Raw genomic sequence first — 27,828 nt, 5'->3', positions numbered from 1 at the left:
ACTTTCAGCTCTGCTACAGCTGGTTTTCGTAGCGCAGCCCTTTGAGGTTTCACATTGTGAAAGGGGGATCTCTGGAGAGTTTTGAGTTGGTATAGCAGCTTATGCCAACTCATTCCATTTCTTTTGCTAAGGAGATAGTCAGGACATTGTTTAGCTCAACTGCTGGAACAATTCTCTGAGACCTCAGGCAGGAAAATAGCTGTCTCTGTTCCTTTGCATTATAATGAAGTCTGTATTTGTTTCTTGCTGGGCAGAGTCAGGAAATTGTAAAGGTGGCTTACATATACTTCTCTCTCCTTGCAATCCAGCTTCAAGTACAATATGGAAGCACCAGATAATCTAATCAGAGGCCTTCTGTGAAAATCAGGAAGCAATAATTTACATTAAATATGTATATTGGATGAATTCCATGTGACTATATAATTACTTCAAAGCTTCATTTCTAAATCAAAACCCTTAATAAGTCACAGAAGGGTCTGAGTGTGACTAGGATCTATAAATGAATATATAGTGTTGAACTCTTAGCTGATACAAATTGGTATAGTTCCAGCTCACTGACTGACTATCAGGCCCATATTTATTTTACATTCACATAATAGGAAAAAAAATAGTTTGGAGAAAATTCATTCCATATTGAGTTACCATAATCATATTTCATACTAGAATGTTTCATTTGTATGTCCTGTAGACCACTGAAAATAAGTGTATAAATAATGGAGATGCTGATGCACTTTTATAATAATGTGACTTCGCTGTGTGATTATGTTGACAATATTCTGATCTCAAAAGAAACTGATGAGACTAGTGCCCTTTTATCATTAATGTATTAGATTCTTGTTATAAACCCTTCAAGAATATAAAATCAGAAAGGTAGTAGCAGCAGGTGGACCTTATGTAGCAAGAACAAAATGGGTCCAGTGATGGGGAAGACTATTTGCTGTAAGTGCTTTCACTTTTTACTGGCCAGTCAAATATTCAACCTTGTTGAACTCGTATGCATGCATTCTGCTGTATTTCATTTCATAAACATTTTTCTGTATTATGTTGATTGAAGAATGTGTACCTTGCCCTTTTATTTCGTTTGAGGTATACGTTTGAGGATATAAAATGAGTACAAGACATTTCTATTTTTGCTGGAGATCTGTTGTTCTTGTTAAGAGTATCAAAAAGTGCTCCCAGCTTTTCATATAATACAGAAAAAAATATGTAATTTAAAGCAATCGTGTAATTAAAACTCCCACCATAGGTAGCTCATAATGATAAAGTCTTTCATTGATTAATAGCACAAGAACAGCGTAGGCAATGGGCAATACTACCCCCCACTAATGTATATTAACCTTGACCTTTAGGTGCTTCCCCACAGCAATGAAAGGCTAGTTTTATACCCCTACCCAATCAAGCCTTTGTTCCTCTGCTGAGACAACTAATAACGGTGTCAAATTCGGTGGAGGTTTGGTAATTAGAACACCTGTTCACGATGAACGGGACGGAGACCAGCTTGTCATTTGACACAAGTCCTCAAGCAACCACGATTTGGCAAAAATAAATAAATTATTGAATTACTCTGCTTCCCGGTGTGTTTTAACAAAAAATCTAGAGCAGAAGAGGACATGAGTCCCATACAAGTGGTTTGAGTTTTCAGGTTTACTGGAGAACATGGATTTTAAATAGGATCTCTACCAGAAAACATAACCATTAATCTAAATAACTTCTAAAATGTTTCAGCATTTAAGTTTTTGCTGCAGAGCTGATGTTGTGTCCCACTTCAATAGCACATAGGAAAAAATATGGTGGTCAAATGCCTCCTTAGATTACAGACTGACATCCTCAGAATATGCTTTTATAAGAATTTTACCATAAGGACAGAGTTTTAATGCTGATCAATATTGATGATAAATCTTTGTTAATAACTAGGCTCAGTAAAAATGAAATTGCAAAGTACATTGCAGTTTAAAATATCACGTGCTTATCCTAATGTCTTATGTTACTGTGTGCATAGCTCTGAGGTCATCCTTGATAGATATGTCAGAATTTGTTTCTGTGGTCATCTTCTGGAAAAAAGGAGAATTATGCTTAGTTGGGTATTTGCATCCATCTTTTCTATCACATTTTTTTAATACAGAGCAACAACTTGCTTTATTGAAAGCAGTTATTTGGACAGCAGAATGCCATTTAAAGAATCCTGAAGCTCTCTGGTTTTGCTGTGTCCAGGCACCGGGCAGTGTGGGTGCAGTCACTCCAGTAACGGATGTGATGCACAAATTGAACAATTGCACACGAACAAAGAAACAGCAGCGTCATCTGTTGGGCAGGAAAATAAGTGATTGTGTGCCACACATCTAATCCTGGAACAAATGGCTTACCTCAGCCTCTGCCTATTTTTTCTCATTTAAAGTATAATCAATTATTTTCGCTTTTCATGTATTTAGGATTAGATAATCATGTTAAATATAAATATGATATGAGAAGTAGCACATAGAAATAAGCTCTCACGTATACCAGTTAGTCAGACATGAATTTGACCAGCTCTTTCCTTCAGTATTGTCGTAGCACAAATGCCATTTCTAATAGCTGCCTTCATAAATCTGGCAATGTCTGAATTCTGGGCACCTAATGGATTTGCCACTAAAGGAAAACATATGCTCTGAAATTTAGAACTTTGTGCTGAACATGAAAACTAATTTTAAGCCTCAATAATATTTGTCCTCAATTTTTTATTTTAACATCAAAATTTATAGCATTCAGTTAGAATTTGGTATGAGGGAGGAAGGAAAAGGATGGTTTTTCTTCAGCTGTACCAAGGGCTGCAGAAAGTTGTGGTAAATGACAAAATATTTCTCCTGGGATTTACAATAAGTGCCAGGTGACAAAATTCTGTTTTGTATCTGGATTCAAGATAGTAAAGTATCATCCCAAAATTTACAAAGTCAGCAAGCTTGATGTTATTTAATTTTCTAATGCCTAAATTCACAGGAATCAGAGAACCTATTTGAATTCACAAAGGTTATATCCATATAGGCAGTTCCAGGCATTGGTGCAGCATCTGAATGTATGCTTTCTGAAATGTATCAAGATTGTCAAGATTTGAGAGCAGTTTGGGATAGGAGCAGAGGTTGGGAGCTCATTGGTTATGGACAGTGCCCAGTGAGGAAAAAGTTGCGTTGTTCCCTTGACTTTAGTGGGTGTTATATCTATTATTCCAAACTGAAATTCATACACTGATCTAATGACTCAAAATACATCCTTAATCTGTTTCACCTGTAGTGAGAGTGTCTCATCTTTTTCAACTGAGATTTTCAGTACACAATAGATTTTTTTATTGTTTATAAGATGAGCATGGCTGTCAAGGAAAAAATTTGAGGAACTTCCAGGTTTTTTTACATTCCAAATATTGTTATTATTAGGAAGTAGGGATTGCTACCATTAAGTAGTAATATCACAAGGTAGTAATCTTCTCTATTAGCAAATGGGAAACTTAGTAATAGCTTTTATCTTTCAAGACTGTCAATAGAACCTAATTCACCTAAATATTAAAGTGTTGATATTATGTAAGATAATACATTTGCATGAATATATATGGTAATTTTTGAGAACAGGAACATAATTTAATAGCATAAAAAGGTGATGGTCCACCCTAGGTTTTGTCTTTTTTAGTGGTTTTAGTTCTTTATGACATAAGTTCGTTTTTCTGAAGGAAGAAATCAACAATAGAATGCTGACTGTATTGTGTAGCAGTAATATGCTTTAATACTGACCCCTAGTGACAGAATTATATTTTTGAGCTAATGTGCTGCAAGGTAAAGGGGTGTTTTTGAGGTTTTTGGGTTGTGCTGTTACTTTTTTACGTTAGCATCCACGTCTACACTCTGTAAAATACAGTTATTTCAGGCCACCAACAGGTTCTTCTTTTTCCTTTCTCTTACTCTATATACATATTGTGGGAGGAACTGTATTTAAAAAAACAAACAAACAAAAACCAAAGAACAACAAAGTCATTACCTATTACCTAAGAGCTCACAAGCTTTTCCCTGCAAGTTACATCCTGACTTCCTTTGAAAACTGCAAAATGTTTTATGTCAAATTTCTGCCTTGGCCGAAAAGCTAAGTCCTGTGCCTGGGATGTCACTCAGAAACAGGTTCCCATTAAGACTTTAACATCACATTTAGATGACTGATACACACCCACAGACATGGGTCTGTGCCCTGCTGGCAGTCAAAAACCTTTCATACAGCCAGCTGTTGTGTTTTTCTCTTAGATTGGGAAGGTGTGGCTGCATGGGAAAGCCCTTCTGTAGGCTCAGACACTGTCTATTTTCTTCCCAGTAGACTTGCACCAAAAAAAAAAAAAATTGTTATGCATTCTCCTGGATGTTTTTGTTTTTTTTTTTTTTTTTTTTGGTGGTGGTGGTGGTGGTGGTGGTGGTGGTGGTTTTTAACTTTGGGGTTATATTCAAGGCAAAGACCAATATAGAACATTTATCTCTATCTAACACAGATCTTATGTCCACATCCTAAAGTGCATGGAAACCTAAGTAGGTCCAAAATAGTTTCAGGCAGAACACAAAACACTTCTGATCTGGGATGATGAGAACTACATAGAAATTTTGCTCCTTGTAGATACTGCCGAATGTTTTGGCCTGTTTGTACAACCCTACTTTCAAATCCTTGCAGTATGATCACTGTTTATCTTAGCTGTGGATGGCTGGCATTTCACTTAGAGCATGTTTGTTGTCACCTGTAACTTCCCATGATGGATTTCTGTGGGATCAGGTGAAAACCTTTTCTTCCTGGATGGAGACTCCTAAGCTCGGGAGAGAAAACTTTCTTTTGTGTAGAGGCACAAGTACCATGATTACTCTTGAGTGTGTATCCTTGAAATGTCATTCAGTGATAAATTATGCTTTTTATGAATTAAAAGTGGCAAGGGTTATTCTACATCTAAGTAAATATTACAGACAAATGTATTGGTGCTTTTGTATGCACATTTTTTTTGTAGTAGATTTCTAAATTAAATTATTAAGGTGTATATTTTAACTTCCTTAAGTTAAAGTAAGTGATGTTGTTTATTTGTTTATTTAAAGTGTGAAGTTGTGTATTTGAACTAAGGAGATTTTTCTGTAAGGAAATTTCAGGGTTATGACTGACCTTGCAAGCTTAATTCTGCCCTGCTGTGATTTAACCTGTGCACTGACTATGGCATGTTGGCCACTTGGACTGTCATCTGGTTAACATAGGGTTTCACAAGTAACCTTAACATTTTACCTACAAATTTAGGAATTTTATTGTAACATAGTCATATATGTGTATTTTCTTAGAGATGTAATTTAAAGAGAGAAGGCTAAAAGCATAAATTTCTGCACCCTAAATAATCATAAAAGCTTGAGCTTGTAGCAAGGCAAAACAGACAGCTGCCCTTTGAGATATGTTCACAGTTGTCCAGAAAAGAGTTATCCAGAAGTGAAAGCTCAAGTTCACAATCCAAAGTACTGTGTGTAGAGACTGACTTGGCACAGCTCTTTTATCCTTTCTCAGCTGGTGCTTCCAAGGAAGAACCACGGGATCTTTCAGGAGCAAAAAGGTTTTCTATTGTTGAATTTTAAGCCTTCCACGTAATAGTGGAAATACCAGAAATTCTTTACAAAGGTTGCAAATATTCTAACTGAAAGTCTCAGGCATCACGAACAGATAGTTCATTACCAATGCTCCTGTAATATTTTAAGTCAGGTATACTACAGTTTTAGAACTGAGATCTGTGTAACTTTGTCAGATGAGTTCAATGATAGACATTAGAAGATCTCTGTGAATTGCTAAATGAAAGTCAGGTATTACAGTCTCTGCTAACCCAGAGAGTTTAAGCTTTTATTGCATCCAGACTATGAGGTTTATTGAGTTTTGGTTTTGTTACAGTTTTAACAAGATACTTGTCATTAGAAAATAGGAATAGAGGCTTCAGTTCCTGAAATGAAAAATTAATATGGTTTGTTGATATCATCAATATTTTTATTGGAGCACAAAGGGCCCCCAGATTGCAGATCAGCGTCTCTTGAGCTAGATTCCCTTACTCAGAATAAACATACTGACATTAATCTCCCTTGTCTAGTGAAGAAAACTGAAGTAATATTAGTCTTTAAATAAAATACGAGTGACTATTTACAACAGTCAATTGCTTTTGAAAATAATTAAATCACAAAGTGAAATTTTTGATAAGTGCAGAAGACATTTATTGGATGTGATTATTCTGATGGCATAACAAGGCTAATGAAGAATATGAATACATTTAAGGAATAAAAAAGGAAGCTATTTCTTGACGCTTTTTCAAACTTCTGGATATGATATTCTTTCTCAGACAGAAATTGCATAAGAGAGCTGGATCAAAAATGCCTTGCGTGAAAAAGAAGTCATACGATTTAACACAGATAGAGTTGATTTTAAAAAATGTGTGTAATTAGATGCATAATTCTTGTGCATAATTTACATGCAATTATGTATGAAAATGAGCTATGCACAGGCATAAATGGCTAGCTAAGCACCTCACACACAATCACAGTAATTTTGCACAGAAATTAAACATGCAGTTGCAAACACATTTGAAAAAAAATGAAGTCCAGTGAGGAGGAAAAATTTGAATTTTTCTGAGCAGAAATTGTGTTAAATCCTCAGTCAGGAGTGGGGGGAGTAAACAGCATAGAAGTGAATAAAAATGTAATTGATTTTAAACCAGTTTATGTTCAGTCATGGTAGAAGAAACAAAACCAAACATACTTTACCATTTTTATGAAGTGTCAGTCTCACTAGTGTAAATTTAGTACAATCCTGAGTAAACAGTGGTGTCAAGCTGTATAGCTCTTCTCCTCTCTGTCCCCTCCCCCAGAGGTTGTTTAGCTTGGGGGTTTGAGGGGCAATCTTCGTGTTTTCTGGCAGCTCTTTGAACACTCTTTAGTTGCTTTCTTCCTTAGGCTAGACTTTCTCTTCGTGAAGAAAAGCTACCTGGACCATTCCTGATGCTCTAAGTAAATAATCTGTTATTTTTCTTGCCATGGCTAGAAGGTTTGGTCACAGACCAGAGCTTTTATGCTTCTGTGATGCCAACAAAGAGGTGGTTCTTGCTGCAGAGTGCTTTTAATACTAAAAGTAAAATGAAGTATAAAAATCCCGCAGAATTTTCATCAAATTTTTTACTGCTGATTGCTTTCACAACACACTCCCAATATCTGAGCTTTCCTCTTGCGCTGCAGACAACTAAAGCAACAAAATACTCACTTCAATGACATTCATACACATCTCCAAAATGTCTGTTAAAAAAAAGTTTGTATTGTGAAGTTTTTGGTAATGATTTTGTTGTCAAATTTTAATTTATTTTTGCAGTAAAATCAGTAAAGAAATCTTTGTTTATCCTCAGTCTCTCAGCATTTATTTTTTGAGTCTTATGTTACCTTTTAGAGAATTTTCAAGAAAATGTCTTAACACTACAATGTATATTTAAAATTAATAAATTAAATATTTATTATGTAACCTTTTAATATTTGTGTTCCCACTGACAGGTGAAAAAATATTTTAGCTATTCTTGAATACAGTAATTTGAATCCAGTTGTGATCAGAATTTTACTGTTTCACTAAAGAGCATGCTTAGGCTCCTTAGGGTACCTGAACTGTGTGTAGCTTGAGTAAGGTAAATGCCTAACCCTTTTAGGCTAGGCATTGTAAGGATCATAATATATGCTTATAATTATTAACATTTCATTTATTTTAACTTTAATTCAAACTCTGCAATTCCTACTCCAGTCTTATATTTTTTTTCTTCCTGTTTGTAGTTCAGATAGGCAGCTTCCACTTTTGAGGAAAAAAAAGATGATGTGACAGATGCACCATCCCCCTTTTTTTTTTTTTTTTTTTTCTTGTTGTTGTCTTCTTTCCTTTTCCCTAACCTCTTTTCTTCTTGTTTAGGAAAGTATGTACTTTGAATATATACAAAACATGGAGGAAAAAGCTTGTGAATTTATTTAATTTACTCCTCCTCCACATCAAAAAGTGTATATTTCTTTTCAGCTAAACCAAGGCTCACTTCTTCCTTGAAGATATAGTTCTGTAGTGGAAGCACTGATAAATTGCACAGTCTCAGTAGTATGTGTCTGAAGGAGAGTGCTCTGGAGGCAGGGAGAGTCTAGTGCTGATCTGCATTAAGCAAAGACAGAGCTGGTAAAAGCATTTTCTAACTTTTGTTGGCTCATAATAAAAAAATTACACAGTGCATGTCTCTGCCCAAGATAAAAGGAACAAGGACCTCCATACTTAGTGTTGTGGCACCTTAAACTTAGCCATGTTCCTTCTCTCAGCTCCCTTCTGAGGTCAGGTTCTGTGGCCCAGGGTGACAGTGCTGTTTCTGTGTTCTCCAGAGGCCTGTGGAGTAGGAGTGGAACTGTGGAACTATGGAACTATGGAACTATTCCCCATTCTCCTTCTTCTGTGTGCATCTCTATTACCAGGACACAGCACTGTCCTCAAATGTTCATGCCCTCTTAAAAACTTATTCTCAAAGGTATTGGTTACCTTCAACTCTTGTTACCAGCCATTGTCACTTCAAACAAATTCTTTTTGCCTTGTGCTCAGATGTGCTACTTGATTAAACGATGTGCATGAAACTGGGATTCAAAACGAGTCTGCGCAGAAGTAGAATGCAGGATAAAATAAATATGTATGATCTTCTAAATCAGTGGTTCTCAACCTTTTTGAAGTTGAGTGGCACTTGAGAAAATTGGCTGTGCTCTGTACCTTGCTGAGGTCAGGTCTGAGCTCATGAGGAGCCGTCACCTTGCTCTTTTGTTAAGTGCTTGTGTACTTGCTGGTTTTATGGAAATTATAGTAAATCTGCTTATGATGTGAGCTACGTCATTCAGTGCTGTGTATCATTCTGTAGCCAGTCTGTTAGGGACTGTATCTTTACTAGGAGATCCTGTGGGAGAATATGTGTATTCTTGGGTGTAATATGGGAATAGTAAGTCCTGTACTTACTGCAGAAACATTAGATATACTATACCTGTGAGATGCAGTGCTGCATTTTATGAGTAGTGAATCTGTCCCATAAATCCTGGAATTTCTGTGTATCCATTGTAAAGAAGAAACAGCTTGATTTTGGTTTTGGTTTTTTTCCTTCCTGGGTGAAGTGTGTGTCTATGCACTGCATGATGCAGTAAATCTGATAGCTCATGGACACTCACTGTGTGCAGCTGAGTGTGTAAGGTGGGTCTCACCCAAGCTGTTCCAGCAGGTACTCCATGGCATTGTTACACGTGCTGTTAATGTGATGTTTTCCAGCACGCCTGTGATACATGTGGTGTACAGCTCATTCTTACATGTGCAATCAGCATGTCCAGAATTTCTTCACATACAGCAGCCCAGATAGAGCTACAACTGTCCTGAAGCTGAAAATTTGGATAAAATTTTCATGGGTAAGATAAGACAGTATTAACCAAATAAGTGTAGTGGCCTTACCTAAGTAAAAAGCCCAAAACAACCACAGGAAAAAAAAGCCACACAACACATAAAACATTTTCAGCTCCTCTTGATCTGGTCAGGTAGGAAGGGGGAAGGAGGACACAAAGGGAAATCCAGCTACTTGAAGGAAGACAGAGGGGTGCAGTGTGGGACATCTGAAAACATGGGATTTACTTCTGAATAGAGACCAAAGTGTTTACATTAAAGCTACTGGTGCTCCAAGAGGGTTAATTAGGCAACACCAAACTGACCCTGTATCTTAATGCTGCACCTTCAGTCCCTGGATTGCTGCTTTTTCCATGGTTTTCTAAACAAGTAACTATTGTCTGCCTACCAGATATTGTTAGATCCGTGCTCCAGCACTGCTTGTGAGCTGCTACTGCCTTGCACCTGAGGCAGAGATGAGAGTAACAAGCCCCATTAGGCTCTGCTTGTTCATTCCAGGTATGCTCAGGAGCATCTGTATCCCCCTCTCTGACCAGGTGGAGATACTTGCACTAAGATGAGTTCACAGTAAGACCTACATCATGTTGCCCACGTATTATTTTAGTAATTATCATTAGTGGCACAGGTTGGCATGTATTCTACTTTCTGTCCTGTTTGCATAAAAGTGTGACTGAGCTTTCCTCATGGGTTTTTTTTGTTTGTTATCAATGCCAACAGTCTTTGGTAGTATAGTGGTTTCTTTTATATGTGATACTTCTAATCTTGGTTTATTTTGTAACTGTGAAAGTTATCCAAATATTAATCAAATTTTGGTAAGGTACTGTTACAGTAAAGGATATTCAAACAGAGATGTCTTTTTTTACTGTGTTCACAGAAATTCTGCAGAACTTATAAAAAGTGTAAACTCTTTTTTTGAAGATTTTTTATGGTTTTGATGTAGACAACATGTACTAATAGAGGGTATAAAAAGCAGTTGCAGTGAAAATTCAACTTACCATCTGTGCATTCCCATTGCTAACAATATTGCCAACTTTTGTTTAACAAACAGATTAGCCTTAAGTAAAATTATATATCCTCTAATATTACAGCTCCTTACACCTTCTTCTGTCTCGTGCTCAAAGTTGCTATTTCATTAATAATACTTCTTCAGCTATTTTTTCCCCTTGACTTTCACTAACCTAAATCTATGTGGTTCTCCTTAGAAAAAAATCCCGACCATCTTCCTCAATATTATTTTAAATAACATTAACATATATTGAAATAACAATAAAATAATTGACTATTTTGCACGTCTATCTTAAGACTTGTCCATGGGAGCATTTATTCCAGCCCAGCTGAGGGGCAGCACCCTTCAGCCGTGGATGCAGTATCATCTCGTAACAGAGGGAATATGTAAACTGGATCTGCTGTTAATAGACTAGATGATCTGGATACTCTGTTCACTATAAACCTCATTAGTAGTGCAAGAATGATTATGGGGAGAGGTGGTAAGAAGCGTTTGCCTGGAACTAAAGATACAGAATTCTGCACCTTTGAAAATATGCAGGATTTAATTGACTTGTTCAATACCTCAGAAAGAATTCATGTCCTTGTAAGTTAAAGAATCCAGAAGTTTGGTCTGTCTATGGCTCTGCCTTTTGAACTTCTCATCGTGAGTCATACAGAAATCTCACAAACACACATTTATATATACAGATGCCTACTTCTGTATATATGTAAACCTTGAATTGTAAAACTAGTTTAGGTGATAAAAACAGTATATGAAGAAGAAAAAATAACAATTTTTTTTCCCCTTTTTTCATTTTGCTAGTGTTGTAGCTCAGGCTGAAGGAATTGTGCCATTAATAAACACCTTGAAGGCCCAGAGGGATGGAGCCATTTCCAATGCCATTGTAGTGCTCACAAATCTGTCCCTGCAAGAGCCCTCCCGTGCCAGTATCCAGAGCCATGGCATCATGAGTGCCCTTGTGGGGCCACTGCACTCAACCAACAGCCAAGTGCAGAGCAAAGCAGCCTTCGCCGTGGCTGCCTTTGCTTGTGATGCTAATGCACGAGCTGAGGTAAAACTGAGGTTGTGTTTATTGATGATGTTTCTACATCTGAGGTGGGAGTTAATTAACCAAGAATCTGTTGTGTCTGACCTAGAAGTCCTGAGCTTTCTATGTAGTTACTTATTTTTGTGATATTTGTTCTGCTAAATATAGCTCAGTTTTTTAGGAGATTTTGGAAAGAGCTTTCTCTAACTTGAATTTTCATGACTGTGTTTGCTTGCACCAAATTGATGCTTTGCAGCTTTTCAGTGACTTCAGTGAGCTTTAACTAGGGCTATATCTTGATCTGTATATTTAGGAGCATTAAACATCAAGATTTCTTTCAGCTGCGACTGCCAGCTCAACTTTGAAGATGGGAAGTTCAGTCCTCTTTACTCTCCCTCAGTGTTCTGTTGCCCATTTTCAAGGCCTGAACGGCAATGTCTGACCTTGATTAATGAGATACTGGATGTGCATGGAGTAAATGTATTTCAGACAAAACTCAAAATATAATTAATCCTTTGATCAGTGACATCCAGCTAGTTGAACTCTTTTCTGTTTATGAATTGGTCATAGTATTTTCTTCTCATAAATAAGAATGATGCTATGTGCATTCATAAATAATAAGCTAAGGCTTTCTCATGGGTCAAGGATATTAATTAGGACATGAATAAGGGGCACAGATAATTAATCTACCTCTTTCAGTGTCCTTAAAATGTCTTTCTCTTCGGAAATCCAAATGAGCAATATTTCCTCCAGCATGTATAGGAAAGATACTGTATCACACAAGAGAATAGGATGTTAATAAGATTGTCATACATACAATACAAATTCAAATGTATTGTGATGTAAATTAGCTGCTAGGAGGCACCAGAACACAGAAAAAGCTGTGTAAGTCTCTGTGGCAGTCTTGGGTTGCACAGTCTCTTTGGGTTCCACAGTGCAGCCTAATAACTGGAAAGCAGGGCAGAGCCAGAAGGGATGACTGCCTTGTACCACTTAAAAGCTCCAGCCTATGCAGACTTCACAGAAACACAAAATCCCCATAAATTACCTTTTTTCAGCCCAGTGTAGCTTTTCTACAAAGCTTGAATGTTTTGGGAGGTGAATTTCACAAGCTGCTCTTGCTGGAATAGATGAAATATGTATGGCAATGTTTTCACTTTTTTAATAGTTAAGAAATGTAGGCGGGCTGGGACCACTCGTTGAATTGCTGCATTCTAGGAATGAAGAAGTCAGAAGAAATGCCTGTTGGGCTGTTATGGTCTGTGGAAGTGATGAAGTAACTGCAGTTGGACTGTGCAGGCTAGGGTGAGTAGAAATAATATCAAAAGTCAAAGACAATTTTTGATGAGAGAACTCCATTTAAGTCAATCTTTGCATATTTATAGCAGAATAACAAAGCTTTCTGATAAGCTGAAACTACTTTTGCACCACAGATGTTACAGGTGAAATGGTATTGATTTTAAGGAACAGAATCTTCTGACAAAATATAAGCCTGTTGAGAGAACTGTCTAGAATTATAAAACATTTGCTTCTGTGGCTGAATTTGGCTTTATCTTGAAGATAACTTCTATCAGTCAATATTAGGGACTACAGTGCCCCATGCATTTGAAAGTGAAATAAAGACTAAGTTTAATATACAGTAAATTGTACTTACTACACACAGGCTAGATTTGATTTTAAAGCTGTGGTTAACTGCAGGTGTGCTGAAGTGTCATGGAAAAGTGGCCCTGCTTTATTCTTTCTTAGGAACTCACAGGTCCATATATTAATATCTGAATTGCAAAAGCTGGTTTAAGTTATAAGAATTATGACACAGGACTCCTCAGACAAGGAACTCTTTAGTTACTGTTAAATTAAAATATTTGTAATTGCCCTGCTCCCTCTGCTGGGCACTTCTCTGGAGACTGCACAGATCCTTTAAATCCATCTATGAGGGAATTTCAGAGACTCTCAGAAATTCAGACCAGGAGAGGACCTCAAAGGTGATATTATCCATCTATCCTAGTGTGAGCCTGAATAAGGTACACTGACATATTTTAGCTTGGATAAATTTGGGTAAATACTGATCCTGCTGGAGTTTGACAACTTTTCTGAGGAAACCTGTTCCAGTGCTGGAATATCCTTACACTTAGAAGGGGTTTCTCAGTTTTAAATATCCCCTAAAACAAATCACGTTGTCCTGCTTTCAGTGAGATTGAATAACCACTTTTTATAGCAATTTAACTCACTGAATTTTCTCATTTTTCACGTCCCTTTTGTTTCTTTTTCATGACAAAGTAAAAATGTTAGACAAGTTTTGTTTGTATCATTTCATCACACATCTCTGAATTTCTCTAATTTTTTATGCCATTTTGAAGTACCATCTCCCAGTCTGGATGAAGTACTTTGGGGGAGGTCGTACCACCATCAAATGAAGCTCAGTAATTATTTTCTCTATCCTGCATATGGCACTGTTCTTAGTTAATCCCTTTTTTTTGACAGTATCCAAGCAGGACTCCAATTTAAATGTCCTTCAAGTTTGACAGCGTATTATTGATAATAATGCATGAAGCATAGTGTTTCAACTAGTCAGGCACTACTTCATGTTATTTTCATGTCGATCATATTTTCCTGACCTGCTCATGAGTATCCAAGTAGGAATAAGTGAAAAGACTTATAAAAGTCAAAACGTATCTCAAATTCAGCTCATATCTCACATCTACTTCTTCTGCCTATATGTTGAGTCAATTACCCTATTGCAGCAAGGATTAGATTGACTTTTCATGATTGATTCTTGACAAATATGTAATGGCTATTTCTCATCTCTTGTTGCTTGCTTACTGATGGTTTAATAATTTGTTTTAGTGTTCTTCGGACACTGAAATTTGGCTGAATGATCTCCATTATAAATTCCTTGTTCATGGTTTTTTCAAAACTAGATAGTATCTTTGCCCTTCTCCACTCTCCATCCATCTAGCCTAGAGTTTTCCAATACAATTATAAATAGTTCCAATCTTGCTTTTGCAAATTAATAGAGTGTATGAGGTAAGTGTCCTCAGGGACTGCTAACCATGTCTCCTCAACTTATCCTAGACATTTTAAGATTATTGTTTCTACCTCCACCTCCTTGTTAATATTACTGCCAGGCATCTGCTTGAAACCTTTCTATGAAAACTGAAGCAAAAAAAGGTATCAGACACTTCAGTCTTTCTGTACCATCTGTTATGAGTTTTCTTCCCACATTGAGTAATAGATGTACATTTTCCTCTCTTTCTTGTAGCATGTAAAACATTCATTTTTGCTTCAGTCCCTGAATAGTTGTGTCTCACTTTGCCTGTTCATCTTTCAGGTTTGTCCCTTACTTTTTCTATTTTGTTGAAAGTGTCAGTGTTTCCATTTCTGTTTGACTTCTGGCATTTTTTTTGCTTTTCAACTCTTCATGGAATTTTTGGTGTAGCCATTTTATTTGTCTGGTTTTGGCTTATCTTTCTTCCATATGAGGGTACTTGTGTCTGTAATGTCATTTGATTTAGACCCTGCTGTACACATTTTACCTGCCTGCCTTTATTCACTTTCCCCTTTAAAATTCCCTGTGTTACTTGCTGATTATCTGCAAGATGCTGTAGATACACAGCTTGAACTGCTCTTCCACTATCTTCTCCCACTTCTCTCTTCTATAAGAAAAGGATGTCATTTGCCTTGCCTGAAAAACTTTTCTCTGGAATTCATCTGAATTCATCCCTTCAGAAGTCTACATTGTAGATGTCCACAGCTGAGGACATCTAGTTCACAAAAAAAAAAAAAAAAAAAAAAAAAAAAAAAAAAAAAAATTTATATATATATATATATATATATAGTATATATAAATTGATTCCTTGGCACATTAGGAGTATCTGCATGTGTGCATAGTCACACACAGATATTTGAATATGTACTCTTACACACACATGAGAATATATAATTCTTTTTTCCTGGTGTTTTTTTTCATTCCTGAACAGTCTTAGAACTGCAGTATGCAATGTTTTCCTGATTCAGTTTCCTTTATTTTCTTAGTGATGTTTTCCTAAGTTTTTCAGGTCAAAAGTTGTCAATTTGTGGATCTCAGCACCAGAAAAAGCTCAGGAAATTAATTCCTGTCCTCCCATGTCTCCATGTGACTATTTGTTTCTATGTCTATACTGCAAAAATCCTGCCATTCTGGTGGTGTTGATACAACTTCTTGTGTCCTTGACTTTCCATGCTTGTTCATGTTTAGCAAATGTCTGCCAGCTGAGCTCCCCCAAACACTGTAACAATGCTAGACCAGAAGGAGTCACACATTGCATAATGCACAACTGAATCTGCAAATTGCCTTGCAGCTGAAAAGAGAGAGAGAGGGAGAGAGGTTGCCTGGACTGTATCATATGGTCAGCTCTGATCATTATTCCTTTTACATGTTTTTTCTCCCAAGTTCTCTATAGTGCTCTGTGACATCCTTCTAGATAAAAGGTTGTGGCACCCTGTCTGCATTTCTTTAGGTAGCATTAAACTACCTAAAGGAATTGCTTTTGCTTTTGAGCACTGTTTTCCTTCCCTAGAGAAGGAATTCTGTGCAGCACAGCCACTCCTTGCTGGCCCAGAGGGCACAGGACCAGCACTTGGAAGTGAATATATCTTGGCCTTGGTAATGCTGAAAACTAACTCTGAGCTGTATAACAACATTTAATTAGTATTTAATGATTAATTAGCCTTTGTATTTTATTTATCAGTGCTTTAGACATCCTAGAAGAAATTAATCTGTCAACAAAGCGTAAAAATAAGTTTAGTGAAGCTGCTCTGGAAAAGCTACTTGATAATAATCTTTCCCAAAAGTACAGCCGGATGGGATATTTATCACCAAGTAATATCATTACTAATGGCTTCTATGATTGTGGTCAGGTAAGCTATTCTAAACAAATTACTCTGTTTAGAAAGAGTAACATTTTCCTCTTAATTTCAAAACAGTACTGTAACAACAGCCAAATTCTGGCTACAGAAAATACTTTGTTTTCTTGTCCTGAAATTTCACAGCTGTTATACAGATCTCTTTTGATTATCTTTCTTAATGGATGAAATCATCTTCATGGTATTCACTAGCTGTGATCTTCTCAATCCTATCTGAGCTGTTCAGACCCTTCCAGATCCTTTCTCAAACTTTAGTTCTTCTGGTCTCTTTCCCTGCACTATACTTAATGCTAACTTGACATTGTATGACCTATGGACGTTTTGTTTGTTAATTTTCACATAAGGAAGCAAAGAGTTCATATTTTAAACTCGGTCATGACCCTTTCTCTCACAAAATAAGTGTTTGTGTATAAAGTCTGACTCCAGTATCACTTATTAGTGCTGTGCTCAATTAAATCTGAGAAGGACTTTTCAAAATACTCAGAAAAATTAGAAATACCAGTCTTACTGACAATCAGTGAAATACCTGCTCCTAAAGCACTTAGTTGCTTTTGAAAATTCCATCCTATGTCATAAAGCCTTCAGAGGCAGGAGCATTTCTTTATTCTGGAACAATTTGGGATGCTTCCATCCAATAACTACAAGCTAAAATATTTATGAGCAATCTTTTCTAAGAAAAAATTATTAAGACAATGCAAATTGAGAGGAAAATAATTTCAGATATTTTGAATAGCTTTATAAGTTCTAACACAGTCTTTGGTTTAGGATTAGGAATTTTAAATTACTGTTTAGTTATCTTTTAAATAGATTTTTTTCTCTGCATCTTTAACTAAGCAGAAACCCTTGTATTTTATGCTAATTTTCTTGCAGGTAAAACATGGAGGGAAATTTTTGTCTTTGGAAGAACTAAGCAAGCAAGAGCTTACTGACCGTCGGGCAATAATCTTCATTAATGCTAAACCCCGAGAAAGGTGAGTCATGTTAGATCTATTAGTATTTGTTGTAATAGCTCATCTTTTTAATGGTTTTCACTGTTTCCAGTACAAACTTCATTCTATCTATCTATCTATCTATCTATCTATCTATCTATCTATCTATCTATCCACACACACACATATATAAATAGAGACGTCTATTTTATTCCCAGCACAGTGCTTTTATGTCCTAGGAGGCAAAACGTTTGTATTTTATAAAATAAGAATTTGGAAAATAGCTTATTCAGCTGAGTTGCTTTATTTATCTTAGCCTTGAAGACTCATTCATTTAACTCTCTTTGATTACTGATATGGGACACCCAGTGTTTTATTAGTTATAACAAAACTTGTCATCTGCTGTAATAATTATGTCATCTGAGCTGAATGTCAACATTCGACAATGAAAGCTATGATTTGATGGTCCTCTTGTACAGACAAATGCATGGAATTTTAAGCACATCATTCCAAGGGGTGGGACAAAGCCAAGCATTAAGCTTTCAGGCTTGATAAAGAACCTGTGGGCATTTCTTCTCTGTTTAAGTTGAAGCCAGCCTAACAAATCTTCTTAGATTTGAATGCAGGAAATTGGTATTGGGCTTGTTTAACTGGGAGCCATTTCCTGTAAACAGTCTCACAGATCAAAGATCGCTCTACCAACATTTTGCAAGTCCAAAAACTTCTTCTCTGTCAACACATCACATATTTGGGTTACAGTATCATTAGCTTCCCTTTTAAGCTTGTATATGACACCGTAAAGTCTGGGAATATCTGTGACAAATTAGACTTCCATGCTCTTTGTTGATCCCTCAAGCTGTCTTTAACTATCAGGTCTTCATTCTTTGTTTTTGATACAGCTTCTTGCTTTTTGCACATTGGCAGCAGCCTTACTCCCCAGTTACTTTTGTGTTCATCATTGGGCATTCTCAGAAGAAAAAGAGTTCTAGCACAGGAACTGGTAGGGCTCATTGGCAGAACTTTAAACCAGCCTGGAAGGGGGAAGGAGATAAAGCCAGGTTGGACAGTGATGAGTGATGGGATGGGGTGTCAGTACATGAGGAGCACTGACAGGATCCCTCAATCTGCCTCAGGAGGTGTTGGCTACAATGTACCACGCCTGAAATGTGCCCACACTAATGCACCCAGCAAGAGGGACAAACAAGGGGAATCCAGGCTTTGGCCCAGTCCCAGAGTTTTGACATTGCTGGCAGAAGTGAAACCTGGTGGGATGGGTCCTGTGCCTGGAGTGCCCTGTTGGATGGTTCCAGGCTCTTCAGGAGGGACAGGCAGGGCAGGAGAGGTGCAGGGGTGCCACTGTATGGAATAGAAGGGGTGGAATGTATGGAGCTCACAGCTGCCAATGGCACAGGCAAGAGCCTCTGGATAAGAATCAAGGGACAAACAACTAATGCAGATGCCATCGTGGGAGTCCACTACAGACCTCCTGGACAGGACAATGACAAATTATCCTTAAAGAACTGAGGGACTCTTCCAAGTCAACTGCCCTTGTCCCTATGGGAGACTTCAACTTGCCAGAAATTAACTGGGAGCATCACACAGCTGGTACAATCTGGGCCAGAAGATCCCTAAAAGCCTGAATGACAACTTTATGGAACAGGCTTAGAAAGATGCCCTCCTTGATCTACTCCTTGTCAACAGGGTGGATCTTGTGAGCAAGTGGAAATTGGAAGCCATTTTGGCCGTAGTGACCATGAAGAGATCAAGTTTAAAATCTCTGTTAACAGAAGGAAAAATGCAAATACCTCGACTCTGGACCTGAGGAGAGCAGACCTCAGACTGCTCAGGGAATTAGTGAGTAAGATCTCCTGGGAAAAAGTTTTTGCAAATGCTGGCATCCATCAGTTCTAGTCACTTTTTCAACATCACCTCATGAGGGCACAAGAGCAGGCAATTCCCAAATGTCAGAAGTCAAGCATACAAGGCAGAAGGCCATCTTGGTTGAACAGGAATCTTCTCTTAAAAATAAGGAGGAAAAGGAAGGTGTATGCCCAGTGGAAGCAAGGTCAGGTGACACGGGAAAAACACAGAGCCTCTGATGGCCACGGTAGGGAGAAAATTCATGTGGCCAAAGGTTGGCTGGAGTTGAAGCCAGCCAGAACTGTGGGGGACAAGAAAAAGAGTTTTTTCAAATATATTAATGGCAACAGGCAGTGTAAAAACAATATCCCATTACAGGATGAGGATAGTCTTCTCACAAATAGGGACAGAGACCAGGCAGAGGTGTTTAACAACACATTCTTTGCCTCTGTCTTCAACAAGGATGATGGACCAACAGGTACCCTTAGCTGGAGGACCATGACTGCAAGAATGATCAACTCCCAGTCAACCCTGAAATTGTGCAGGATCTGCTACTCTGGCTGGATCCCTAAAAATCTATGGGGCCTAGTGGGATTCATTCAGGAATCCTGAAGAGCTGGACGATGTTATTGTACAACCTCTCTCGATGATTTTTGAGCAGTCTTGGGAATACAGAGAAGTCCCAGCTGACTGGAAGCTAGTGAATGTCCTGATTTTCAAGCAGTGTGTAAAGAGGGATCCCAGATATTACAGGCCTGTTAGTTTCACTTCACCAGTGCCTGGTAAAGGTATGGCGAAGATTATTCTGGCAGGTATTGAAAAACACCTTAGAGCCAACACAGTCATTGGTCACAGCCAGGGCAACTTCATGAGAGGAAAGTCCTGCTCATCCAACCTGATTTCCTTTTGTGACAAGGTAACCCATGGGGTTGATCAAGGGGAGCCTGTTTGTGTAACGAGATTTTTGGATTTCAGTAAAGCTTTCAATGCTGTCTCTCACAGAGTCCTTCTGCACAAGATGTCCAGCTCAGAGCTGGATAAATACATCATGTGATGGGTGAGCAGCTGGCTCCTGGCTCAGGCACAAAGGTTAACAGAGAATGAAGTGACATCAGACTGGTGACCTGTCACTAGTGGGGCTCCACAGGGCTCCATCCTCGGCCCTGTGCTCTTCAACAGCTTCATCAATGACTTGGACCAGGGCTGGAAGGGAGACTAAGCAAGTTCACAGATGATACAAAATTGGCAGGAGCCGTTCACTCCCTCAAAGGCTGAAAGGCCCCACAGAGACCTCAGCAAATTAGCGGGCTGAGCAATCACCAACCATTGAAGCTCAACAAGGGAAAGTGCTGGATTCTGCACCTGGGATGGGGCAACCCTGGATGTACAGACAGACTGGGGAATGAGAGGCTGGAAAGCAAAGCCATGGAAAGGGACCTGGGGGTCCTGGTCCATGGCAAGTTGAACATGAGCCAGCAGTGCCCTGGCAGCCAGGAGGGCCAACCCTGTCCTGGGGGACATCAGGCACAGCATGGCCAGCAGGGCAAGGGAGGGCATTGTCCCGCTCTGCTCTGCTCTGGGGCGGCCTCACCTCAAGTGCTGGGGGCAGCTTTGAGTGCCACAGTGTAAGCAAAATATTAAACTATTAGACACCATTTAAGGAGGGCCACAAGGATGGTGAAAGGCCTTGAGGGGAAGCCGTGTGAAGAGTGGCTGAGGTCACTTGGTCTGTTCAGCCTGGAGGAGACTGAGGGGAGATCTTATGGCACAGCTTCCTCATGAGTGCAAGAGGAGGGTCAGGCACTGTTATGTTCTCTGTGGTGACCAGTGACAGAAGCCAAGGGAGTGGCCTGAGGTTGTGTCAGGGGAGGTTTAGGTTGGATATTAGGAAAAGGTTCTTCCCCCAGAGGGTGGTTGAGCACTGGAACAGCTGCCCAGGGAAGTGATGACAGCACCAAGCCTTACAGAGTTCAAGAAGGATTTGGACAATGCTATCAGGCCCATGGCATGACTCTTGGGGATGGTTCTGTGCAGAGCCAGGAGTTGGATATGATGATCTTGATGGGTCCCTTCCAACTCAGCATATTCTGTCATTCTGTGATTCCATACTTTATTTTTGATCCCTGAATTAATGTCTGGTTTTTAGTAGTTATGTTATTTCTTTCACTTATATAACACCTATGAATGTATTTATTGTCCTTTAAAATCCAAACTCTGTTTTCATAGCTTCACATGCAAATATTAACTCTGCAAACAAATGCAAAAATATCTTATTCTGTTTCAGTGTTGTAGAAGTACAAGAAGTATCACCATCTGTTTCAGGAAGAAGCAGCAAAGAAAAATCAAGGTATGGTTCTCAGATTTACTAGTTGTCAATGCTGTGTTATTGCTGTAACACTAGAAATAGAAGTTTGAGAAAATAGTGACAGATAGTTTCTGAATGGAGTTCAAATACCTAAACACAATGTTAAATATATTTTTGGAGTCTTTCTTTCATCTCCTATTTGCAGTAATATTCCTTTGTGTTTCTTAGTGATTATTCTTCCTCTCTTTCCATGCTGTATTTGAACAGCTCACACTTATTTGCTCTTTTTTTTCTTCATTATCCCTTGGAAGCAGTGAAATACTGGTATTTTACTACTTAACAACCAAGACACAGGGAAATTACAGTAGAAGTTCCTTCTCACTTTAGAAGCTAAACCCATAAAATGTTCCTACACTGCCTACAGGCCTCCTTATTTCTAGATTAAATCTCTTCCAGTGCAGTTGACAGATGACTAAAAGCTGAGAAGGGTGTGCTCAGAGCTGTCCTAAATTTTTAGGCAACTAGCCTAAAAATGCTTCACTCTTGCAGCACTTGTCCTGATCCATACAATACACTAGGTACAGTGCTGCAGTCTGTCTCTTCATACCAAGTAGATCAGAACCTCTACTCATGTAGCGGAAAATTAATTTCCTTCTTTTACAGAAAGAGGATTTGAGTCTATCCCTCACACCTGCAGAGAGCTGACCACAAGACATTTGGGGTTTAGCAGTCTCTTTGTGGTTTGTTGTAGCTGATCACTAACGATGAGGTGTAATGAACAGGGTGTTTTACTTGAGCTGTTCAGGTACTTAACTCTCCTCACTCTCGCTAAGACCAGGCTTTTAGTCCTTGTCTAATATAAAATACTTGACCTGCAGTTTGTTCCTGTGGAAGGAAACTGAGCCATGGTCTCCCAACTGTCCTTCCTGTAAAACAGCAGCACAATCGTGACCAAAACAGTGCCTTCTGCACTGGCAGGTGTACATGCCTGATTCAAGGGGAATGCAAAAGCAGTCCAAATGGAACCTCCTTGCCATCAGTGGAATGGTCTCTAGTCCTTGATAGGAATGTGATACAACCTACAACTGTCCTTGCCTTTTCTGTTAGCTAACTTAGTGAGGTGTCTATTTATCATGCTGGTTTCTGTGGGTCCCAGGCTTGACTTCCTAATTTTCCTTTCTTTATGGTAAAGGGAGCCTTGGCAATGGCTAAGGGTTGTGAGTTCTAGTCGGTGATGGAAATGTTGAGTGCTGCAGGGCTGGAGAAAAAGGAGAAGTGGTGTGTCTGTTGTAGGAGCTGATGTACTGTGTTTCCAATTTTTATTGTGGAGCTCCTTCATGAACTGATACCCTACTGTCTGTACAGGTGTATTATTGACAGAGATAATGGCTGATTTCTGACACTGCTTATATATTTCTGTGTATGATTGCATCTGCACTTGAGAAATGAAATGTGCAGTAAGAAAATCAAGACAAAACTGAAACCTACTTTTGATCTCAGTAATTCAGTGGTATCTCCAATAGAGGAAAATCAGAAGTTACCTGGACAATGGTATTTCACTCAGCAAAAGCAGCACTAGAGAAAAAGGCTTAAAGTATTATACTTTGAGTTATATTTGAGTATGTTTGAATTATATCAATTTGTTTAGAACAGACATGCAAATTACTGACAGATAATAGCTACTGACTGTGAATCTTTGAGGTTTTGACTTAAATCAGGACCCAAATTGTCAGACTAGTCTGTCCAAAAGTTATTGACTTACAAGGCAGACATTACCATTTGACTAGTTATTTGGACTGCAAGCACTTCTGAAATTCAGTGTAAATCATTTTATAGTGGATACCTGAAATGGATTGTATAAATTGCATTGTGGAAGGTTCCTGTTTCAGGATGCACCAGAGTAGATACAGCAGCTTGAGTGCCTTAGGAGGCCTGTCCCAGTTCATGCCCCCTCCCAGGTCCTCCTGCTGCCCCGCGTGCCCTGCTCATGACCCACTGTGCCTCTGCCAGTTTAGTCAAAGAGAGCAGAGGCAAGGGGAGATACTGAGCCCCAGTTATTTTTTCTCTGTGCCATTGGGGAGTTCCTTCACTTTGGAAGATGCTCTAGAGTCATAGGCCAGTTTGTATAGTCTCAGGAGATGGGAGACCTGTTCTGACAAGATAATATATTTGTTTATTACAGTGTGTGATGAGGATACACTTGGATAGTTGCTCTCTAATGTAATTTATATCACTTGCAGTGTAAATGACTGCTCTGTTTGGAACCATAACTCCTTTGAAAAGCAAAAAATTTTCTTTGGGAAAAAATAAATGCCTGACTCAATTTCCCATAGTAAACCTTGCAGGGGTACAAGGACTCCTTTCTTCAAGTATGAAATAATTGCTTTTGAATGTCATGATCAAGTTCTATGATTTATAACCCCATTGTCATTCATTTTGAATCCATAATTCATACATCATTATTATTATTAATTTCTGAGATATATGGGAGTTACTTGAAGGTCAGTAGCTGATTCCAAGTCTCAAACATGCTTAGACTTTTTCCAACGTATTTTTTCCTTTGATCATATGTTTCTGTTCATCAGCATTTTGCAAAGTACTCCTGAACACTGTTTAAAACCATTGTTTTGAAAAAGTGATACTACTTTATATAAACCATAGTTGAAAGCCAAGAGAAAGGGCAGTTGTAATAGTCTGCTGGAAATGTTTGAATTAGATGTGAGGAAGTGCCTAGTTGATAGTTTGACATATATTTTCATTGACAGCAACATTTTTAATCTGGCAGTTTCATATCTGATATACACATTGACTGGGCTAAAAGATTGTATTTAATGTAGACTAATAAATGTGTATTTATTCCCTCCTATGTTTCAGTACTGCACTTAAGGAAACACTCCCCAATGCTCATTTGCTCCTTTTCAAAAGAGAACCAGGGCATTTAGGCTATGCAAAATGGGAAAGAACAGAGGTGTCATGGCTGCTTTTTGATGGTAGAATATTGTATTGACTGCCTTCTTCCTCCAGCTGATGCTCTGGTGACCTGTTGGACTCTCGTACTAAAGTTGCAAAGAATCAGAAACAGCTTGGAGACTATTAAAGTGCCATGAGCTCTCCTTTGCAATATTCCTCTGCTTTCACTGCAAGTAGTCTCGTGACTAGGAAGACAGCTCTGAGAAATGAGAGTGATTTTTTTCTGATGTCACAATTCCCACTGGCAAGAAAATGGGGATTAAAAAAGAGGGCAAGAAAAAAGGGCAGTAGAAGTCTCCTGTAGAGGTTACTGGTTATTTTATAGCACTGAGCTGTAAGACAGCAGCTCCACAGTTCCTTATGAGATAAGGATTAGACAAATATGATGAACTGAAGAGCTGAGGAGTAAGACAGAGGCAAGTGTGGAAGACAATCATAAATCAGCTATTCCACCAAGGAACACAACACAGTCATACCTGAGAGAAAAAAGCAGCAGCAAGAAATCCAAACAAATCACTGTTCAAACTCACCTCTCTCAGGTGTTTTGTTCCTGAAAATTGGAAAGGAAGAGAATAAGTGTGATTCTAGAGTAATTTGAATAGATAAGAATAGGAAACAAATTCTCCTATAGCACTGTAATTTAATGGTGCACTTCTCATAGAGAAAAGAAAGTACTGGAAGGATAGAAGGGAAGAAGGGGAAAAAGGGAAAATGGCAGAGAAACAAGAATTATAGCGTTTGTAAATGTTGTTCTCTTGAAAACATCCTAAACTGGACACCAGAGAGTTGGGAATAAATCAAGATTTTTTAAACACAGTATTTTTAACCATAATGAATAAATGGATAAATTGATAAGTAGATAGCTATTTAATCTAACATTATAAGGTTCTCTGGATATAGTTAGATAGAGTCAAATTAGATAAAGAAAACTGTTTGTCTGCTTTTTTCCAAGCGTAAGTGTAATTAATAACCAGAACAGTTTATTTAAGAGGGTGGTGAATTTTCTATAATTTGAAGATTAAATCTTAATTGGTTACCATTCTAAAATAATGTGCTTTGTGACACCTATTTAAAGGGCTCTTTGTGAATATGGTAAATCTCAATAGGTTAAAGAAAAGTTTGCAAAGTATTCTGAAGACAAATTGCTTGAATTCAACTACTGATAATGATGTATGCCCTTTTGCTTTGTTCAATGCCTTCCATCTTAAGAGTGCTATTCATAGTATAAATTTTAAGAATAATTTGAAGAGCATGCAATAGTGATAGTGTGTCTTGGAGCCATGTAGACTAATGGTCCTTTATTTCTTTTTTTTCTTTTTCCTTCCAAGATCACCAGAAGTATTGCATATTTTAAAAAATGAACCAGAACTATAAAATAAAATAAAGAACTTTTGCTGTATTTCACAGTAAAAATTTTCAGGATCTACACTGAAAAAGGACACAATGCTTACAAAACACTAGTTTCATGTGTTCCCACAAATGAAAGATCCTAAACTGTCTGATTGTATAAAGCTTAATAATACCTCTGGTAAGATAATGATTTTATAGTTGCTGCATAACTTGTGAAATGCACAGTATTTAATTTAAGCAGAACAGTCATTTCATTTATACTTCTGCTGGGTGCTTAAGATGCCTGTTTAGCCATTTTTCAGATCCTGAGCATTAGGAAAATATGAAGCATGTGCATTGAAAAAGAGCCAGCAGAACCACAGAATTATTGTAAAATCTTTCTCTGACAAGCCATGCTGTAGTTTGCATAATGCTTGAAGTACCTGAACTTGCAAGTACAGAGGCTGTCTTTTGGAAAGTTCTGTCAAGATTTGAGCTGTGCTTTTGATACCATTTTTTCCTTTATTTGAAGACCAGATTTTTATCAAGTAAAAAATCATTGGAGTTTGTGGTTTTTAGTTCATATCCATACAAAACTAAACCGTAACTAAAAATATGCCCTATATGTATATAGTAGGTAAGTAAGTGGCTCCTCCTCTATGTAATCCATACGTGGGAAAGGCATATCAGAGCCATTAACTAAAAATAAAATGAGAATTGACAACAATGTTAATATGGAGCTAGTGGCATTTGTTCCTAACCACCTCCTGTGGGCATGTTCCACAAGTGTTCTCTACAGCTTTGTAGATTTTGGATATTTGTTATCAAGAGAAAAGATGTCTCCTACCTTCCACCTCTCCCTAGTCAATTTGTCTAAATGTCCTGTTGGAGAACTGATGTGTTTGAATTTGAACTTTAGAGGATACAGTATTCTAGATAAGTGTATTTTTTTTTTCTATGTAAGAAAAGGGAAAGGGAAAAAAGAGGAGCAAAAACCAACAGAAGTTACTCGAATTACATCTACAATCCTGGAGGAAATAAAGCTAGAAAATTCCCATTGGCTACCACCACCTGACTTCGTTTTAATGGATTACATTAATGATGCTTCCAAAACAATTCTACCACTAAGTTCTACCCGGGAACAGGTTGTGGCTCTTGCACAGTGAGTACCAAATCATATTTCCATAAGCTGAACTGGTAAAATAACTGTTTTCTTATCCTAAGTCAACTTTTTCAAAATAGTTATTTTCCTGGGCTTAAGTGGAATCCAAATCAGCTTTGGATTCCAGACTGCTGACAAATTTAGATTTTAAGCTTCTTGTTTCTAATTTTGTTGCAATTAATTTAATATATTTTAAAATAAAGTATCACTTGCAACAAAAGAGTATCAATTTCTCATTTAAAAAAAATATTCTCATAGACAATTTCAGGTTATTTTTCACATTTACACATCTGTACTGATTCTTTCCAGTGAACACATCAGCTGCATATAGCGTCTACATAATCAAGGAGCCCCAAAGTTCCAGGTTTTGCAAAGCCTAAAAACATGGTTAGAACCCAAACCTAATAGGATGGTTGCAAGTGACATGTATCATGTCTGTTCTCCTACAATTTTCCTGCCTACTTGGTTTTGGAACCCCTTGGGACCGCAACTCTGTTGTATTTTGTTTTCTATTGAGCCAAAAGCATAATACAAGTTTTCTAATATAGCTTTTAAGTGCTCTTGTAATTAACATTCTGATGATTTAATAGTGCCAGAATATTGCAATAGTGCTTGTACAGACTGTTGGTATCAACGTGTGATTCATTGGTTGCACTGACTGCTCAGCCTGGGCACCAATCACTGTCACCTCCAAGCAGTGTGTCTGTTTTCATCTTCTCCATAGTTTAACCTTTATGTCTTGGCAGTTTCCGGGCTGCCTCCTGAATCTGGAGAGTTTGGCATCAGATCCCACTTACTTTCATAAAATTTGTTACTTTTACTAACTCTCATTTTTAATGAAGTCATCTAATGTGATATGAGGAATGAATTTTCCATTGATTGCAGAATTTGACAGGA

At 37.9% G+C, this 27,828-nt stretch overlaps 1 protein-coding gene across 1 annotated transcript in view; it reads left to right on the top strand.

Moving 5' to 3' along the window:
• ARMC3 (armadillo repeat containing 3) overlaps positions 1–27,828 on the top strand; it is a 51,827-nt gene that overhangs the window by 20,331 nt on the left and 3,668 nt on the right. The window contains exons 10-15 of the mRNA XM_059869777.1: positions 11,249–11,498; positions 12,643–12,779; positions 16,202–16,370; positions 17,247–17,347; positions 21,450–21,512; positions 26,734–26,931. Of these exons, the coding sequence (XP_059725760.1) occupies positions 11,249–11,498; positions 12,643–12,779; positions 16,202–16,370; positions 17,247–17,347; positions 21,450–21,512; positions 26,734–26,931 (918 nt within the window). The remainder of the gene's footprint in view (positions 1–11,248; positions 11,499–12,642; positions 12,780–16,201; positions 16,371–17,246; positions 17,348–21,449; positions 21,513–26,733; positions 26,932–27,828) is intronic.

The sequence above is a fragment of the Haemorhous mexicanus genome, chromosome 1 (assembly GCF_027477595.1).
Source record: "Haemorhous mexicanus isolate bHaeMex1 chromosome 1, bHaeMex1.pri, whole genome shotgun sequence".
NCBI lineage: Eukaryota > Metazoa > Chordata > Aves > Passeriformes > Fringillidae > Haemorhous > Haemorhous mexicanus.
This window is presented reverse-complemented; position numbering and strand designations above follow the sequence as displayed.